The sequence below is a fragment of the Schistocerca piceifrons genome, chromosome 3 (assembly GCF_021461385.2).
Source record: "Schistocerca piceifrons isolate TAMUIC-IGC-003096 chromosome 3, iqSchPice1.1, whole genome shotgun sequence".
In the NCBI taxonomy this organism is placed as follows: Eukaryota; Metazoa; Arthropoda; class Insecta; order Orthoptera; family Acrididae; genus Schistocerca; species Schistocerca piceifrons.
In genome coordinates, this window is record NC_060140.1 from 194,823,758 (window position 1) to 194,844,917 (window position 21,160).

The 21,160-nt window shown below is 39.4% G+C and overlaps 1 protein-coding gene across 2 annotated transcripts in view; it reads right to left on the minus strand.

The window, feature by feature from the left end:
* LOC124787710 overlaps positions 1-21,160 on the minus strand; it is a 105,151-nt gene that overhangs the window by 70,461 nt on the left and 13,530 nt on the right. For both annotated transcript variants that reach the window (XM_047254544.1, XM_047254545.1), the window contains exon 4: positions 19,172-19,396. In XM_047254544.1, the coding sequence (XP_047110500.1) occupies positions 19,172-19,396 (225 nt within the window). The remainder of the gene's footprint in view (positions 1-19,171; positions 19,397-21,160) is intronic.

Below are 21,160 nucleotides of genomic sequence, written 5' to 3' on the forward strand. Positions count from 1 at the left end.
TCATCCCCTGGCTACAACTGACGTAGCTGTACCCAAGAGACCTGCGCCTAATCCATTTCCGCGACCGTGTCATTTGTGTGGCCTGTGTAGTGCTCTCTGGGTGGCAAACCCGCCCACTGTCTGCCAGACAGGTGCCCGTTGCAATTTTCCGCTGCCTTCAGTTAGCGCTTTGTGGTGACCGAGTGACAACGTGCATCGTAGCAAATATCAGTGAGAGTTCTTTCTTCAAATGAACACCATATCGATGGATACAATTTCGTGTAAGGTGAAAAAAGGTAATTTTACATTAGTGAAGGAAAACAAATTGAAATCGCCAATTTGGAAAAATTCGGATACGTATTTGATGGCAACGAAAAGATAAAAGATATAGTGGCTTGTTTTGCATGTAAAAACTGGACATAAAAGTGGAACTTCAAATTTGTTAAAACATTCATGTGGTACTGGACAAAGTAGCATAATTACTTATTTAAATACCAAGACAGACATTAAAGTTCCTAAAGTTCCGCCAAATTTGAAGACAGAGCAGTGGCACGGCGGGCCTTGTAATTAATTACAAGTGAGATTTCCTGAAGAGGGGCAGCAGCCTTTTCAGTAGTTGCATGGGCAACAGTCTGGATGATTGACTGATCTGGCCTTGTAACAATAACCAAAACGGCCTTGCTGTGCTGGTACTGCGAACGGCTGAAAGCAAGGGGAAACTACAGCCGTAATTTTTCCCGAGGGCATGCAGCTTTACTGTATGATTACATGATGATGGCGTCCTCTTGGGTAAAATATTCCGGAGGTAAAATAGTCCCCCATTCGGATCTCCGGGCGGGGACTACTCAAGAGGATGTCGTTATCAGGAGAAAGAAAACTGGCGTTCTACGGATCGGAGCGTGGAATGTCAGATCCCTTAATCGGGCAGGTAGGTTAGAAAATTTAAAAAGGGAAATGGATAGGTTGAAGTTAGATGTAGTGGGAATTAGTGAAGTTCGGTGGCAGGAGGAACAAGACTTCTGATCAGGTGACTACAGGGTTATAAACACAAAATCAAATAGGGGTAATGCAGGAGTAGGTTTAATAATGAATAGGAAAATAGGAATGCGGGTAAGCTACTACAAACAGCATAGTGAACGCATTATTGTGGCCAAGATAGATACGAAGCCCACACCTACTACAGTAGTACAAGTTTATATGCCAACTAGCTCTGCAGATGACGAAGAAATTGAAGAAATGTATGATGAAATAAAAGAAATTATTCAGATTGTGAAGGGAGACGAAAATTTAATAGTCATGGGTGACTGGAATTCGAGTGTAGGAAAAGGGAGAGAAGGAAACATAGTACGTGAATATGGACTGGGGGACAGAAATGAAAGAGGAAGCCGCCTTGTAGAATTTTGCACAGAGCACAACATAATCATAACTAACACTTGGTTTAAGAATCATGAAAGAAGGTTGTATACATGGAAGAACCCTGGAGATACTAAAAGGTATCAGATAGATTATATAATGGTAAGACAGAGATTTAGGAACCAGGTTTTAAATTGTAAGACATTTCCAGGGGCAGATGTGGACTCTGACCACAATCTATTGGTTATGACCTGTAGATTAAAACTGAAGAAACTGCAAAAAGGTGGGAATTTAAGGACATGGGACCTGGATAAACTAAAAGAACCAGAGGTTGTACAGAGATTCAGGGAGAGCATAAGGGAGCAATTGACAGGAATGGGGGAAATAAATACAGTAGAAGAAGAATGGGTAGCTTTGAGGGATGAAGTAGTGAAGGCAGCAGAGGATCAAGTAGGTAAAAAGACGAGGGCTAGTAGAAATCCTTGGGTAACAGAAGAAATACTGAATTTAATTGATGAAAGGAGAAAATATAAAAATGCAGTAACTGAAACAGGCAAAAAGGAATACAAACGTCTCAAAAATGAGATCGACAGGAAGTGCAAAATGGCTAAGCAGGGATGGCTAGAGGACAAATGTAAGGATGTAGAGGCCTATCTCACTAGGGGTAAGATAGATACCGCCTACAGGAAAATTAAAGAGACCTTTGGAGATAAGAGAACGACTTGTATGAATATCAAGAGCTCAGATGGAAACCCAGTTCTAAGCAAAGAAGGGAAAGCAGAAAGGTGGAAGGAGTATATAGAGGGTCTATACAAGGGCGATGTACTTGAGGACAATATTATGGAAATGGAAGAGGATGTAGATGAAGATGAAATGGGAGATATGATACTGCGTGAAGAGTTTGACAGAGCACTGAAAGACCTGAGTCGAAACAAGGCCCCCGGAGTAGACAATATTCCATTGGAACTACTGACGGCCGTGGGAGAGCCAGTCCTGACAAAACTCTACCATCTGGTGAGCAAGATGTATGAAACAGGCGAAATACCCTCAGACTTTAAGAAGAATATAATAATTCCAATCCCAAAGAAAGCAGGTGTTGACAGATGTGAAAATTACCGAACTATCAGCTTAATAAGTCACAGCTGCAAAATACTAACACGAATTCTTTACAGACGAATGGAAAAACTAGTAGAAGCCAACCTCGGGGAAGATCAGTTTGGATTCCGTAGAAACACTGGAACAAGTGAGGCAATACTGACCTTACGACTTATCTTAGAAGAAAGATTAAGGAAAGGCAAACCTACGTTTCTAGCATTTGTAGACTTAGAGAAAGCTTTTGACAATGTTGACTGGAATACTCTCTTTCAAATTCTAAAGGTGGCAGGGGTAAAATACAGGGAGCGAAAGGCTATTTACAATTTGTACAGAAACCAGATGGCAGTTATAAGAGTCAAGGGACATGAAAGGGAAGCAGTGGTCGGGAAGGGAGTAAGACAAGGTTGTAGCCTCTCCCCGATGTTGTTCAATCTGTATATTGAGCAAGCAGTAAAGGAAACAAAAGAAAAATTCGGAGTAGGTATTAAAATTCATGGAGAAGAAATAAAAACTTTGAGGTTCGCCGATGACATTGTAATTCTGTCAGAGACAGCAAAGGACTTGGAAGAGCAGTTGAATGGAATGGACAGTGTCTTGAAAGGAGGATATAAGATGAACATCAACAAAAGCAAAACAAGGATAATGGAATGTAGTCTAATTAAGTCGGGTGATGCTGAGGGAATTAGATTAGGAAATGAGGCACTTAAAGTAGTAAAGGAGTTTTGCTATTTGGGGAGCAAAATAACTGATGATGGTCGAAGTAGAGAGGATATAAAATGTAGGCTGGCAATGGCAAGGAAAGCGTTTCTGAAGAAGAGAAATTTATTAACATCCAGTATTGATTTAAGTGTCAGGAAGTCATTTCTGAAAGTATTCGTATGGAGTGTAGCCATGTATGGAAGTGAAACATGGACGATAAATAGTTTGGACAAGAAGAGAATAGAAGCTTTCGAAATGTGGTGCTACAGAAGAATGGAAGAATGCTGAAGATTAGATGGGTAGATCACATAACTAATGAGGAAGTATTGAATAGGATTGGGGAGAAGAGAAGTTTGTGGCACAACTTGACCAGAAGAATGGATCGGTTGGTAGGACATGTTCTGAGGCATCAAGGGATCACCAAGTTAGTATTGGAGGGCAGCGTGGAGGGTAAAAATCGCAGAGGGAGACCAAGAGATGAATACACTAAGCAGATTCAGAAGGATGTAGGTTGCAGTAGGTACTGGGAGATGAAAAAGCTTGCACAGGATAGAGTAGCATGGAGAGCTGCATCAAACCAGTCTCAGGACTGAAGACCACAACAACAACAACGAGATTTCAAACTATGGCTCACGACCACCAACAAGCTGTGACTGCGATAGCCTGTGTAAGATTATTCTGATCACATTGAAAACTTACAAAATATTCAAATCATCCAAAATAATAATGTGTCTTTTAATTTACCAGCCAATTAGTAAAGATAAGGGCTGAAATTCGTAACAAAATTGAACATTTTAACTGTAACTCGGTATTGCTTAACAGGGAACAGTGCCTAACATTTGAAGTTATGGGACAGTGGTTTTTATATAGATATCTTGAAATCGTTTGCAGCTCTATTAAACTTTGAAAAAAATTCTTTTTTAACATTGAAAGTATTAACTGCGAAATCTACTGCAAATTTTATCTTAGTAATTTAGACCAATGTTGAGGATGTTTTAAAGTGTGAAAAACTTTACTTAGTTGAGAATGAAACAGACATTTCATTTATCGCTAGGTCTTAATTCAATAAACCAGCCAAAAGGTGAGGTTCGAGATTTCAATCGTATTTTTAGCTAAAGCTAAATGGACTCCTAATTTCTATAACCAGTGATTTTGTTGTCACTCTTCGGAAGACGAGTTATTTCTTCCAGACAACGTCAATTATTGCTGGCAGTTTAATTTTTTCACAGGTGCGCCAGGGTTTTGCAGTGTAGGCCTGATGCTGTAAATATTTTCACCTGGAAATGACGAGGACTGAACGCGTAAGCTATAATATAATCATCAGCTGACATGAATGGCTTCAAAATTTGACACATCCAAGCAGTGAGTACAAAAAAACTGTCAGTAAATAATGCAATGTGCTAATAACACCTTAAAACCATCTTCATTTTCAGATGCCTTGGGACAAGAGCAGTGAAATATAATTGTTTCTATACACGTATTTTCACCATTTAATACTATTACATTGAATGTTATTTTTTTAAATAGCGTTTCCAATCTCATGAGATCTGAGCCGCTACTGTGCGTGCTCCGGAGTGCAAATGCTTTCCTGTTTGGAATGGTCTGCTTTAGAGTAGGTATAGAGCATTCCCTGTGATTTAAGAAGTCAAAAGTAGTTAAGTTGTCGCAGAAATGGCACCCTAACAATAACTACGTCATTACATACCATAATTCTAAGTACTACTGTCCATTACTATTAATTACTCATTCAAAACTTAAATATATGCGGATGCGGATAAGAAACTTGCGGATGCGGGTTAACTGCTGCGGATGCGGTTGCGGATTAGGACCTTGCAGATGCGGTGCGGATGCGGATTGCACTTTTCTTATCCGTGCAGACCTCTAGCTATGACTAATCTTTTTCTTAACACACACCCTGAATAGCCACCACTTCTGAGAATCACCTTCATATACCAATAGCAGACCCATCACCATCTTCAATGTTGACGTTATTCCAATGAATAATGATAAGTTAGCTTTCTCCATCACAGGTAGGTCAATCACCAATGTCTAAGCACTACCTCAGCAGAAGGACAGAGGAAACAATCTGCATTAAATAAGGTTGTTTTGGCATTTGGAGGAGACAAGCGATATCAACATCTAAATAAATTTAATAATTAGGTCAAATGAAGATTCTCTGTCTCTGATCTTCTGATCCGCCTGACACCTACCTCTTCATCCCTTGTTTACTCTCATCCTCATTACATTCACCTGAGCGACATGCCTTTCCTTTTCAGTCTTCCTCACTTTATTATCCCACTCCCCTCCCTGAGGAAGGAACTAACAGTTCCCTCCATTGGTATAATGTAATTACTTTACTTTTGTGTGTGTCTATCATCAGCCTCCTGAAGACAAGTAATGGACAGTAACTCTGTTTCATATTTATTAAACTAAAGAATTTGATGTCCAGGTTAAATTTTAATTTATTTGAATACACAACCAGACTCTGTTTTTTACTCGTCATCAGATCTTAAAATTGCAGCAACACTTAGGACTTGCTGTCATAGTTTCCTCAAATGGTTCAAATGGCTCTGAGCACTATGGGACTTAACATTGGAGGTCATCTTTTTTTGTGTACTTTTAATTATTTGTTTGTTTTGTGTTTCATACATTCAGGATTTTTTATTCTCCTCAGACATTTACTAAAATCCTACTAACAAATTCATAACGTTTCGTCAAGTATTGAAGTCACATTTCCTCTTAGGCTACTTCCTTAACACATAGCTCTCACAACAGCATTATCAGATGTGACATTTCAACAGCAGTATTTGCAGATAAGAGACTGTAAAAGCAAAGCTTGATCCAGCCACCACATTTCCTTTACTCTTCTTCCAGCCCTCCACATCTAAATAGCTTCAATGTGATTTTCTTCTTGATACGTTTGGCACTGCGTCGCAAGGCCCACAAAACAAAAGGTCCAGTGCTACATCAACCAATTTGTCTGGGTTTATCACAATCACCAACAAACTCTTCTTCATTGGGATTCGTAATAAATGGAAAGAAAATCTGTACTGTATTCCATGCCCTAAAACTAGGATACACACAGCATAGAGAGCTGATTGTATCATCATCATGCAAGATGGAGATCCTGTTAAGCAGTAATTATACATGAACCTTAGCACATCTACATAATCTGTGGCAACAAATCAGCCTTGTAAATTAACAATAGGAAAAACAGAATACTACACTACTGTTCTCCAAACCACATTTAACAATGGGAAAAAAGAAGTGTTACACACATGCTTATCTGGAAATCACTCACACATACAAGATCTGTTCAAAAAATTCCAGAACATTTGTAATTTCGCACCAATGGTGTTTTGGAGCGAAATGCAGTTGCCATCCCTGCACACACCTGTGTGTAATGTGTAACTGCCAGAAGTTTCATTGTTGTATGTATGTATGTTAGTTATTGTTTCAGTGCTGCATTGAAGAGAACGTTGTGTCACACAGTTTGAAAATCCAGAGATGGGAGAGTTAGAAGAGCAACGCATCTGCATAAAATTTTGCATGAAACTCAAGAAAACTTTTACAGAGACACACCAACTGATGCAGGACGTCTACAGTGATGAGTGCTTAAGCCATACTCAGTGTTACAAACTGTTCAGACAGTTTAATGATAGCTGGACGGAATTTAAAAATAATGACCCTCGTTCAGGACGCCCTTCAATGTTTACTGACAACGCTCAAGTCAGGAACATCAATGAAATTGTGTGTGCCAATCAAAGACTGACTGCCCAAGAGATTTCAGAAAAAATATCACATTTCAGTTGGATCATGTCTTGAAATACTGACACAGCATTTTAGAATGCATCGTGTTGCTGCCAAGTTTGGCCCACGGCTCATGGGTCAAGACCAGAAAGACCTTCACCTCACAATCTGTGAAGAGCTTTCGGATCACGCAACTGAGAACAAGATGTTCATTAAGAGAATCACAACTAGTGATGAGATGTGGGTCTATGGTTATGATGTTGAGACCGAGGTTCAATCTTCACAATGGGTCATGAAACGTTCTCCGAGATCAAAAAAAGCTCGTCAGGTCAGGTCAAATGTCAAAGCCACGCTGACAATTTTCTTTGACTCTGAAGGATTAGTTCATCATGAATTCATGCCACAAGGACACACTGTTAATCGATGGTACTATTGGGACATGTTACAACACCTGCAAGAAAATGTAAGGACACGACCTAAAACGTGGTGACAAAATTCATGGCTCTTGCATCATGATAATGCACCCGTACATTCATCCCTATTGGTGCATAACTATTTCAAGAAAAATGAAATCACTGTGCTGCCTCATCCTCTGTACTCTCCAGACCGTCCCCCTGCAGACTTTTTCTTATTTCCAAACTTGAAAACCCTGTTGTAAGGATGAAGATTTGAAACGATAGACGAGATAAAAGAAAATTTACGAACAGCACTTCACACGATCCAGCAAGAGGCATACCAAAACTGCTTCCAGAAGTGGAAACAGCACTGGGAGCAATGTGTCAATTGTGGAGGAGAGTATTTCGAAGGAGACCATGCACAATAAATAAAAGGTAAGCATAGAAAAATTTTGTGGACAAAGTTCCAGAATTTCTTAAACAGACCTCGTACACTGGCCTTGGCACAAACAAAGGGGAACCTGAATCTTAAGATAATATTTTCTTTTATCCATCATTGATCACTTTTGTTAAGCCTTGGTACCATTTGTGCACACTAACAGATCTTAGTGGTAAGTGGATGTTCATAGACCTCCATCGGGCCGCAGCTGTTTAGTTTTGGCTGCTTGGCTAAGACCATGTTTGCAACAAATTGTTCAAGACATTGATTGACTTCTGAGATCAGATTCATCAGATTAGCTCTACAGGTCTCTGTGGTAGTTGCCTTCAGCGTCACATTTTCGAGGTTACAGAGGTTTGATTTTTCTCTATTAGTAACTTTAGTTGATGAATATCTGCCATAATGATGAAGGTTTCCATCAGCTTCTGATTACAGTGATTGGAATACATAGGGCAATCCAATAGCCTTTAACATTCCTGCTTCAACTAGTTCTTCTCTAACAATCTGCCTGCACTGGAAATCAGGGAGTTACTGTTTTGTCACATATTTTGCACACTATACCACCTAGTGTGCAGCATAATTACTACTTCTCTACACTAACAAATAAAAATTACAGCAAATCTCTCAAATTTTCTGTTCTAGTATCAGCTCTTACCACTACACTGTCAAGTCACATGTCAAAATCAGCCAAGTCTCCTTCAAGTCTATGTTAACACATCATCAATGTTCTGCTATCTAATGAGAGACAAATTAACAATGAAATGGGATAGACAGCTACTCACCACACAGAGAAGGCACTGAGTAATAGACAGGCACTTATAAAGTACATTTAAAAGTAGACTAAGCTATTGACTTGAATTCAGTCCTTTTACATCTGAGAAAGGACTATGTCCAATAGTTTAGTCCACTTTTCATTGTACTTCATATGTGTCTACCTGTTGCTCAATGGCTCCTCTATGCACAATCTATCCTATTTCAATGTTGTTATTCTATTCCTCTAAGCGCAATCTGTTCTTTTTCATTGTTGTTATTAGTTGTACTTCACAATATTTCTAATCCAAATTATAATGCCTGGATACACTTTAAATATGTTTCATACTCTTGTGTTAGTTGTTGTTAATATAATATCACATGCAACAGGGAACTGTTCCCTTAAAAAATTACAAAAAAAGTCTGTAAACAAATGCAAAACCTATCGCTAGCAGTCTTACAATTATCACAACTATAGTCGAGGCAGTGTAAGAAGATCCACGGGATTTCATCTACATCTACATCTACATCCATGCTCCGCAAGCCACCTGACGGCGTGTGGCGGAGGGTACCTTGAGTACCTCTATCGGTTCTCCCTTCTATTCCAACCTCGTATTGTTCGTGGAAAGAAGGATTGTCGGTGTGCTTCTGTGTGGGCTCTAATCTCTCTGATTTTATCCTCATGGTCTGTTCGTGAGATATACGTAGCAGGGAGCAATATACTGCTTGACTCTTCAGTGAGGGTATGTTCTCGAAACTTTAACAAAAGCCCATACCGAGCTACTGAGCGTCTCTCCTGCAGAGTCTTCCACTGGAGTTTATCTATCATCTCCGTAAAGCTTTCGTGATTACTAAATGATCCTGTAACGAAGCGCACTGCTCTCCGTTGGATCTTCCCTCTCTCTTCTATCAACCCTATCTGGTACGGATCCCACACTGCTGAGCAGTATTCAAGCAGTGGGCGAACAAGCGTACTGTAACCTACTTCCTTTGTTTTCGGATTGCATTTCCTTAGGATTCTTCCAATGAATCTCAGTCTGGCATCTGCTTTACCAACGATCAACTTTATATGATCATTCCATTTTAAATCACTCCTAATACGTACTCCCAGATAATTTATGGAATTAACTGCTTCCAGTTGCTGACCTGCTATTTTGTAGCTAAATGATAAGGGATATAGCTTTCTATGTATTCGCAGCACATCACACTTGTCTACATTGAGATTCAATTGCCATTCCCTGCACCATGCGTCAATTCGCTGCAGATCCTCCTGCATTTCAGTACAATTTTCCATTGTTACAACCTGTCGATATACCACAGCATCATCTGCAAAAAGTCTCAGTGAACTTCCGATGTCATCCACAAGGTCATTTATGTATATTGTGAATAGCAACGGTCCTATGACACTCCCATGCGGCACACCCGAAATCACTCTTACTTCGGAAGACTTCTCTCCATTGAGAATGACATGCTGCGTTCTGTTATCTAGGAACTCTTCAATTCAATCACACAATTGGTCTGATAGTCCATTTGCTCTTACTTTGTTCATTAAACGACTGTGGGGAACTGTATTGAACGCCTTGCGGAAATCAAGAAACACGGCATCTACCTGTGACTACCTGTGAACCCGTGTCTATGGTCCTCTGAGTCTCGTGGACAAATAGCGCAAGCTGGGTTTCACACGACCGTCTTTTTCGAAACCCATGCTGATTCCTACAGAGTAGATTTCTAGTCCCCAGAAAAGTCATTATACTCGAACATAATACGTGTTTCAAAATTCTACAACTGATCGACGTTAGAGATATAGGTCTATAGTTCTGCACATCTGTTCGACGTCCCTTCTTGAAAACGGGGATGACCTGTGCCCTTTTCCAATCCTTTGGAACGCTACGCTCTTCTAGAGACCTACAGTACACCGCTACAAGAAGGGGGGCTACTGTCAGATTTCAACTGCAAAGTGCTAATAACTGCTGGCGAAAACATTAGCCACCTATAGAGTTGTGATAACACAAAGGTGTTGCCACGGTGACATTTACAAAATCGCGTAATGTTACTGACTGAGGTAGGCCTGCAAAGCTGAAATGCCCAGCCCACTGCTACTGTCAGGGGTCAAATTACAACTCGACTATAGTTATACACAATATGCAATTGAAGTCTGTATTTTCACAGTACATGGCCTTGACAAATGACCCGAGAACTTTTTCTCCTTAACTTCTGTAAGCAGAAGAAAGTGTTTGGGAAATTACTATGATTGACAACACTGGCTCATACAGTACACACACACACACACACACACACACACACACACACACACACACACACACACACACACAAACTTTTTAGTCCACAGTGGTTGTATGAACACAGAAAACAATTACATAACACGCTTATTTATCATATTTTCATTGTTATTATTCTTATCCCCACCAAAAATTCATTTCACCCAAAACAATGTTTGATAGTTATTTTAAATTTACTTTCAATTACACACTAATTACCCTGCACTATTGCATTTCTAAGCTTTACTGTGACACTGTTGTAGATTATTTCTCTAAAATATAATCTAGAACAAATGGCTCAGTATTCTATCCATGATGCAAATATAACATACTTGTTGGCAACGAATGGTGTCAATGTCTTTGAAAATGTTAATATACGGACTGAGATCAGTAATCAGAGTGCAGTTGTAGCAATAACTGTCACTAAGGTATGGATGGGCTAGAAGGATGGGGTTATCTCATTTCTCAAAGAGAGTTAGAATCATTTGATCAGGCAGAGAACGTGTAGATGAACTGTGGTTGAAATTCAAACAAATGGTTCATCAGACTCTTAGAAAAATATATAAGACACATAACAGAATACTTAATGATGGCTGAGACCACACTTGTGCAGAAATAATCAGGAAGACTTTTAAGAAAAAGTACCTAATGCAATCAAGTAAAGAGCAAAGCATCAATCTGCCGATAGGTATATGTTAACTGTAATGTGCTTCGCTACCAGGACAGAAACTTGTGGCCTCCAATAACTACCACAACAAAATAAAATCACCAGGCCATCTAAAAATTTTAAGGAAATTTTCATATGTTGAGACTGTCAGAGGCACAAAAATTAGTGTCCACACTCTTGGGGATAAGGCAGTTCTTAGAAGAAGAAAACAGCAAAACAAAAGGCACCATGTTCAATACTGTATTCAAATGTTCCTTCATTTAGAAAAAAACAAAGATTTTGCACATGAACCAGCACCAATTTTGTAATTTACTGCAGATCCTGTGGGCACAGAAATGTTCCATTTGATTGGAAAAGACCATAAGTCACACTCCTACATAGGAAGTGCAACTGATCCACATCACAGAACTGCCACCTTATATGACTCATTTCTATTTGTAGCAGACTCCTAGAATATATACCAAATTCAAAAATAATGGGCTACATGGAAGAAAATAACATATTCCATAGAAATCAATAGCTCTGGATACACCAATCACGCAACACACAACAAGTGCAGTTCACATGTGATATCCTCGTGGACACAGAGGAAATAATATTGCTTCGGTGTTTCTAGACCACTGAAAAGATTTTGATTTAGGACCACACTGACACTATGTAAAGAAAACACATTCCTATAGGATATCTAACCAAGTTTGCAACAGGATCAAAATTTCTTGATAAGAAGGATGCAACACATTGTCCTGGATGGGGATTTATCTACGAACACTGAAACAATATCTGGTGTATCGTGCATGGCACCAAAGCTGTTCATGATATACATTAATGACTTGCCAATTGCAGTGACATCCAATTTCATCATAACTAAAGATCAGCCTGATGCAAAGACTGGCAACTAATTCTTAATGTAGAGAAATGCAAAGTTGTGCATTTCATGAAATTTAGAAGTGTGTTATTCTTTGACTAACATGTTAATGAATCACAATTAGAGTCACTCATGTCATAGAATTATTTGGGAGCAACAGTGCATACAGATATGAAATGAATGTAGAGAAATGCAAAGTTGTGCATTTCATAAAATTTACAAGTGTGTTATTCTCTGACTAACATATTAATGAATCACAATTAGAGTCACTCATGTCATAAAATTATTTGGGAGTAACAGTGCATACAGATATGAAATGGAATAGTCACACAGACTTAGTTGCATGGAAATCAAATGGCATGCTCCAATTTATTATGTTGCACCATGGCTTGCATCACTTGGCAGTTAAAAACCCAAGGCTGGGTTAGCAGAATAATGTTGCTACAGGCTGATGCAAGAAGCCTTACAGAAGGAAATAAGGCACAAGCTAGCAGGATGTACTTTTGCAAGAAGCTAAAGGCCGACTTTGCCAGCACAGCAAGAATCGTTGCCACGGCTGCAACACCAGTGACGGAACAGAAGTATGTAATCCTCCTGTGCAGCAGCGACCTCAGTTTCAGCATGTCTAGGCCCAGCACCAGGCTACTTCCCTATACTCTGTGATGAGCACTAATGGCTTGAAAAAACAGCCAAGGAATCGAGCCACCATAAACACCAACCATTTCAACTATGCAATGTCCGTCACCACGTGTAGTCAGCTACGAGAGTTACTCCACCCAAGTCATCCATTAAAAATTAGTCATCTAACCACTGCTACAATGACGCTTTCATTAGGTACAGAACTACTTTCTGTGCCTAGGCCTGATGCTGCCAGAAGTCAAACTCGTGGCTTCGAACCAGAGGACCATCTGCTGACTGACTACTACTAACTTCAGGGTGCCTACCTGGGACTCCATGGTTCACACCTGGGCCTGGCTAGCTGCCACCCCACAGTGTGATCACACACTGCTACTGCACGCTTGCCCCTGCATGTCACTGTCACTGAACGCGATGCTGGGGTTCTTGGTTGCACTCTGGGTGCTCAAATGCTCTCCGCCCTGAGTCACGAAGCTACATGAGGCAATGTGAGTGAATGGGGAATCTGTCATAGCAGCATGCTGCCCGCCTGCCTGGGGGCCTGATGCTACACTACTCCACTGAAGTACTGACAATAACCTCACCTCAGCTGCACCTGCTCAACACGGTGATGCTGCACATTGGCCATTACATGAAGCTGTTTGCTGACCTGAGCACATTTCCCCAACTGAGACCAGCCTGTGTCTTGGGGATGTTGACTGTTACCTGGCAACACTGTCACTATTGTAGTATTGTGCCTTTCACTCCATGCAATCGCTGTTTTTATGACTTGTTGCTGGACATCCAGCTGGCGCCATGAACCCATTGCCCTGCTAATCGACACTATCCCTGTAGCAGGATACTTGACCTCATCCAGCGGTCCTGAAACCACGTTATAACTGATAAGATAATGGGAAACTGCACTTTGTCTACAGGAAAGATTGCACACAAAACACCTATACAGCACATATCTGCATACTGCTCAAGAGTATGAGACTCAAATTAGAAAGACCTCACAGAGGACATGTGGTGTACACATAGGAGGATGGTGAAATAGTCACAAGCTTGTTTACTGGTGAGAGAGCTTAATAGAAATGAGTAATCTTAACTGCCACACATTTGATGAAAGACACTGTACGTTTCATGAGCACCCTCTTAGAAAACAAAAGCAATCTTTCAGGATGGAAATCATGAACATTCATCATCTCTGTTACATAGGAAACACCAGGAAAATAACAGTTCCCACAGTGGCATATAAACAGTTATTCTTCCCACATTCCATCTGCAAATAGAATGGGATGAAACTTTACAATGTCTGCATAAAAATTACTTTCTGCCACACACTTCACAGATTCACTTAGTGTAGAAGTAGTATAAAGACATTCTCTCACATATTCATTTCAGTCTCAGCTGTGAGTTTGATAATAATAACAATAAAAAGCTAACATAATGAGTCAATAATTAAGATGCAATGATTTGCTTAACTCTTGGTACAAGTATTTATAATAAAAATGTACAGCTAAGAAGTTAGGTAACCATAATTCACATAGTGTAGACAAGATATGATGATGTCAAGTGGTGTCCTATGCTTTTTCCAGATAGGATGCCATTCAAGTGCCAGTAGTTCTCAAGGCCTTCAAATTGCAGATTTCAGCTGTGTCACAGGACCTGTGACGAATCAGGATCCTCAAAAGGCACTTAGAAATTGGAAGCAAATGTCCCCTTGCATCCAGGCACTTAAAGAAACACATGAAATGTATTTGAGTTGCGATTCTGAACAACCATCAGCTGTATAAGGGAATGATGACAGTAAAAATTTGTGCTGGATGCAAGCAGTCACCTTATGCGTTGTTCCTCCATTGCAACCTGTACTCGTACACACATTATGTAATTACCTTACAGGGAAGGACATTTTAATTGAAAGTCACTGCCTGGCATTGACAGATAAATATGATACTGCAATGCCTGTGTTGTTAAGAAGAACGACACAGTGTTCTGTGGTGCATGTTCCTTTTGATATGTATGCATGTTCAAAAGAACATTGCACCATTCCTCTTAATAACACAGGCACTGCAATATCACACTGACAGAAATGCTGGCTGACCATTCTCTCAAACAGTTTACATACTCCATTCATAAACTAGATTAGTCTGTAGTTATTCAACTTACATGGGTCTTTTCCTGGTTTCAGGATGTGGATGATAATACTGTCACACAACTGGGAAAGAAGTTCTCCTTCTTGCTTAATATGTCTGAAATCTCAAAAGTGTTTTTTTTTTCTTTTTTTATGTGCTTGAAAAGGAGTTTAAGCTTTTGATTGGGGATCTTATCAACTCCTGGGATTTGTTTCAACTTGCTGCTAAAGTACTGTGTTCTCCAAATGGGACATTGAACAATTCCAGATGTGTCTAGAAGGATAATTCTTTTTCCTCTAGCAAGCGTTTATAGACAAGGAAAGAAAGAAAGAGGATAACTGCTAAACATGGGCATGTAAGCAAATTGTACCACAAAAAATTCAGCAATAGCCAATGGATTAGTACTAAAGACAACATCGAAGGAAATCCTGAGAACTGTTGTGGGTAGCTGATGGCCACAAATGCAGCAGAGCTTGTATCATACTTTTGAGGATAGATAATACATATCATATATTGATTCCAGCACCTATGTTTTCTTTCTTATTGAAAATGATGCCTCAATACATCGTTTTCACAAGCAACTGAATGCAGGGTTGCATTTGTGTCACTGAAGCACCCACCTGTTCTTTCTAATAGCTACAGCTGTTTCCTTTGAGCACCATGATGCATGTTTTTGTTGGGGAAGGTTCAGAGAATAGGAGATTGTTGCTTCTGCAACATATGTAATCATGTTACTGAGTTCTTGTATCCGAGGATCAATCCACTTCCGTTGACTGGCTTTGCATGTTTTCAGGCTTACGAGTTAGCTTTCCTGCGTGATCAATGTGTAAGATATTTGTTGATTTGTTGATGGTTTTTGAGGGAGAGAAAGCTTAAAACGTGGTCACTGCCATAGAGGTTAATGAAGAAGTCGCACCGTATCAGAGATTCGAGGTCCAGGCTACAGATTCTAAGATAAATAATAATGTACTGTGGGCGGTACTTAAGCATAGTGGAGCCCCAGGACTCTGATTCCTGTGAAAATTTTGTCAGCTTGATTTCTGGGACCAAAGGTGATTGTGCTGCTCTGTGACCTGCAGCCTACAGCTCTTTTAGCCATTGGTTAGTTGAGGCCACTGGTCTGTTCCGTTCTGGGGGGAGGAGGGAGCCGTGGCATCGGATCTCCTCTCTGATAATCCTGGAGGAAATCTACGCATCTCTGGCTCCCTCAGAGGGACAGCTACCACCAGTGCGGTGGGTTTGGGGGCTGAGGGAAAGGACATTAGTGTTGTTATGAGGCTAAGATTATTAAGTTACATGACAATACCCCCACAACAGATTGGTTACAGTGCTGGATTTTGAGTGGTTGAATTAGTCCATACCAAACACATACAGTATTCTTCTCCAGATGACCCATGGTTCTGCAAAATTTAGAAAGATTACGGAGGGAAAACCCTGAAGGAGAACATAAGTGATTCAACCGAATTAAGTGAGAGTAATTTTCAAAGGCAGAATTGAGTCTATGGATTTTTCTAAAAACAGCTGTGCTGTCAACACAAAGTTTCACTCAGGATGGAGCTTCCCTTACTTGTCTTTTATGACAGGCAGTGGTTACCACGGAACTATTCTAACCCCCCCAATACTGCACGGGAGAAAGAACGTACAATAGCACAATGAGTTGCCTTTAAATGAATTATATGTTTTTAAGCTAATGGAGAGCCTTTTCACTTCCTAAAACTGGCAAAAACCCAGGATTTATCTGAAAAATACATCCCACAAGAGATTAGGAAACAAGCAGTTGGTTGTGGCTAAAATACCTCAGTACTCATGAATTGTATTAAATATTTCTTGGAGTTTTTTTCCTAATATATAGAATACTGAGCACATTAATACAATGTTAAGGAAAAATCATCTACCAAAATCAACCCACATACTTCAATATTGTCAGTTGGTATAAAAGCCCATAAACTTCGATTTCTTAGCACTACATTTAGAGCAATTATGAAGGAGAACCAACTCATTTTTGATGAGAATATGTGAAGTAAACACGTGTCTCATTGCTGAAGGAACCATTCCAGCATTTGCATGAGGTGATTTGTAGAATTCAAAGAACATGTAAACCTAGATGACCGGAGTGGGAATTGGACCCAGTTCCTACCAATTATGAGTTCAACATTTCACCATCCTGCCGTGAAAAGCCAATTTAGATTTATTATTTCAATGCTTTTCTTGGTAATGTTTGTTATTATAATTTAATGAGAGCTGATCTACTTCCTGACAAATGTTATTACAATTCTGCCTCTCCAAAAATATTAAATTTTTGGTCTGACAAGTGTACAGAACAGCTATCTAAAAAGAATGCCAGAAGAACAAAATTATATTAAGCAATGACGAATGTATAAGAACAAATTTTTTAACATAAAATTCAAAAAGGTATGAAGTGTTATAAGCATTCCAGTGTGTTTTGATACATAAGCATTAACTGGTAGAAACTAATTAATGTCAGTTCATGTCTCATAAAGCATCTTTAGTGTTCAGTTGAAATTTCAGGTAAGTTTTGATACTTTACACAACTGAAATCTGAAATGTTTTACTATAAACAATGGTCTTACTGTAGACCCAGAAGAAATAGACCACATTTGTAGGACTGGGGATCACAGATTGGGCTAATCCATCTAGTCCTCGAGTTGGGGAATTTGTCATTTAAGGCTGCTCATATCAGTAAGGAGAAATATGAAAGAGCTCCATCCTGCAATAGAGTAATCTTATTCCCACTCACATATTCTCATTCTTCAATTTGTGGTAATTTCATTTCCAGTAAATCAAAATAACATCTCTACAAAGAAAAGATTGCTTTACTGTTGGATGGAGGGAAGACAGCTAGTATATGCTGAGAGGGAAGCAACACTTGTGGTAACAGGTAAAGCTCCTCTTGAATGACGTACGGTTTTGGATAAGACAAGTTATTTCTTAGTTTGTTCCACCATCATACATATTGTCATGTTCGAGACTGTGAAGAGTGCACTGTGGAATGTGAAGAAAAGAAGAAAAATCTGTTCTCAAGCTTAACCTCATGTCTAATCTGTACCTTGTAAACATGAAGCCATAAATGCAATTCAACAATATTGTGGGAAGGATAGTTGCTACTCATCATATAGCGAAGATGCAGAGTCCCAGATAGGCACAACAAAAAGACTTTCGGAAAGTGAGCTTTTGGCCAACATAGCCTTTGCTGGCCGAAAGCTCACTTTCTGAGAGTCTCTTTGTTGTGCCTATCTGCTACTCAACATCTCACCTATTTGATGTGCAGCAACTATCCTTTTCATAATATTGTTACTTTACATGCTGGATTTTCCATTGTTTCATAGATGCAATTCTTATGACAAATTGTGAGTGGTATCTTCTGGAACATGTAATAATAAAACTTTGTAACATATCATTCTTGGCCATGCAGAGGGTGTCTTTCTTGTGGCCATTAGGGGCACAACAGCCAGCTACTGGTGGTAGTGGACTTTGTCCATCCTGGAGCTGACAGATATGTCTTCCTGTAACCTATGTAAGTATTTTCTTGTTTGGAACCTACAATGCTGGTTTAAAGGCTAGTGACATTCCCAAGGTGGCAGATGTTGAATTTGAAAGTGTATCCCTGAGAGTGAACAAGGAATTCTGATTTCAACATAAGAACTATTTCTATTCACTTATGTAAACAAGACTGTCAAATCCTGGAATTCTTTTTATGATTCTGTATTACAGTTTATTCTTGAAATACTGCTAATGACAAAACACTCTGAATACTGAGATACATCATTTGTGTAAACTATGGTCCCATCAATGTGTTTAACTACACCATGCAAGTGAACCTTTTAAATTAGAGAGAAAATGAAACTCGTTCTGTCATTAATTACATGTTTTTGGTTATGCCCACTCTTAATATGGTATATACTGTAGTGATCTAGGCCTCTACAAAAATTTATATGAGAATTATATTTACTTATCTTTATTATAACTTGTCACTACTTCGACAGCATATGTGAAAGTTGAGAATTTCTGCAGTACAAATTAAGCCCTCGAACAACATGATACATAATAAATTTTGTTTAGTCACTCCTGATAACAATAGAGAAATTCAACATGAAAGTCATTTAAATGATTAGTCACTGGAGATACAAACCTCATCGTTATTGGCTTCCATATTATTTCTTGAAGATAATTGTGGTGGCTGGTCAATAATGTCAATCAATATCAATTCAAACACTCTAATTAGTTGTATGAGCACAGGTGCATCCCTAATGCCCAACAACTTCATAAATGTTTCAACAGTTGTTCTTTTTCCTGCTAAATGGCTCCTGACACATTTGACACAGCACATATTGCCAACAATTCCCACCATAATCTCCTAAAAAATGTAATGCCTTGTTATAATCACATTTACTTTGTTTTATTTCACACAAAATAATAATGCAGGGTGACAATTACCGAACTATATGAAATAAAATCATCACAACTACTGAACTCTGGACGGTTTGCTTTAGGACATTCAAACTGCTCAGTTGGCCACGAGGTGTTATGGAAATTAGTATGCACTGTATGGTTTGGTTTAGTGAGAAAGCCCACTTTCGTTTGATTGGGTTCATCAATAAGCAAAATTGGCACATTTGGAAGAATAAGAATCCACATTTTGCGAACTAGAAGTCTCTTCACCCTCAATGGGTGACTGTGTGGTGTGCAATATCAGGCCACGGAATAATCAGTGCGATATTCTTTGATGGCATGGTGAATACCAAACGGTACGTGAAGGTTTTGGAAGATGATTTTATCCCCAAAGTGACCCTGATTTTGACAAGACGTGGTTCATGCAAGACGGAGCTTGGCCCCATCAAATCAGGATAGTGTTCGATCTCCTGGAGGAGCACTTTGGGGATCGCATTCTGGCTCTGGGATACCCAGAGGCTGAGGCCACTGGCATGGGCCTCGACTGGCCGTCATATTCTCCGGATCTGAACACATGCAATTCCTTTCTGTGGGGCTATATTAAAGACAAGGTTACAACAATAACTCCAAAACCACTGCTGAGCTGTAGACAGCCATCCAGAAGGTTGTCGACAGCATCGATGTTTCGACACTTCAGCAGGTCATGCAGAATTTCACTATTCGTCGATGCCAATGACGGCAAACATATCAAACATGTCATAACCTACATCTGAATGTTTGTAATGATGTTTTCATGTTGAACGAAGTGTATGCACTCTGTGGTTTGTAACTAATTTACATTTATTTTTTTCATTTAGTCCGATAACTGTCACCCAATATGAAATGCTTAAAATATACGTCTTGAAAACTACATAAAACACATAATGTATTCTATAAATATGAACGAGGTCTGTTAAAAAAATTCTGGAACTTCGTCCACAAAGTTTTTCTACACTTACTTTTTACTTATTGTGCATGGCCTCCTTCAAAATACTCTCCTCCATAACTGATACACCAATTCCAATGTCATTTCCACTTCTGGAAGCAGTCTTGGTATGCCTCTTGCTGGATCATGTGAAGTGCTGTCTGTGAATTTTCTTATATCTCATGTATCACTGCAAATCTTTGTCCTTTTGATGGGGTTTTCAAGTTTGGAAACAAAAAAATTTCAACAGGGGCCAGGTCTGGAGAGTACAGAAGATGAGGCAACACAATGATTTCGGTTTTTGTGCAACAGTCACACACCAACAGTCGAATGTGCAGGTGTGTTATCGTGATGCAAGAGCCATGAATTGTCTCACACTTTTCAGGCTGTTTCCTTCTCAAATATTCTCACAGGCATGGCAACACATCCCAATAGTATCATCGGTTAACAGTTTGTCCCTGTGGCAAGAATTTCAATGATTTTCCTGACATGAGAGTTGTCGGTAGCCACCAAAGGGCATCCTGAAAGAGGATCTGCTTTAACTTCTATCCAGCCATTTTTAAACCATGTGAACCATTCACAACACCAAGTACAGCTTAAGCACTCTCATTTGGTGTGTCTCTGTAAAGATTTTCTTGAGTTTCCTGCAAAATTTAATGCAGATGCATTGCTCCTCTAACTCTGCCACCTCAAAATTCGCAAACTATGTGACAACGTTCTACTCAGTACAGCACTGACACAATAACTAACAGACATACAACAATG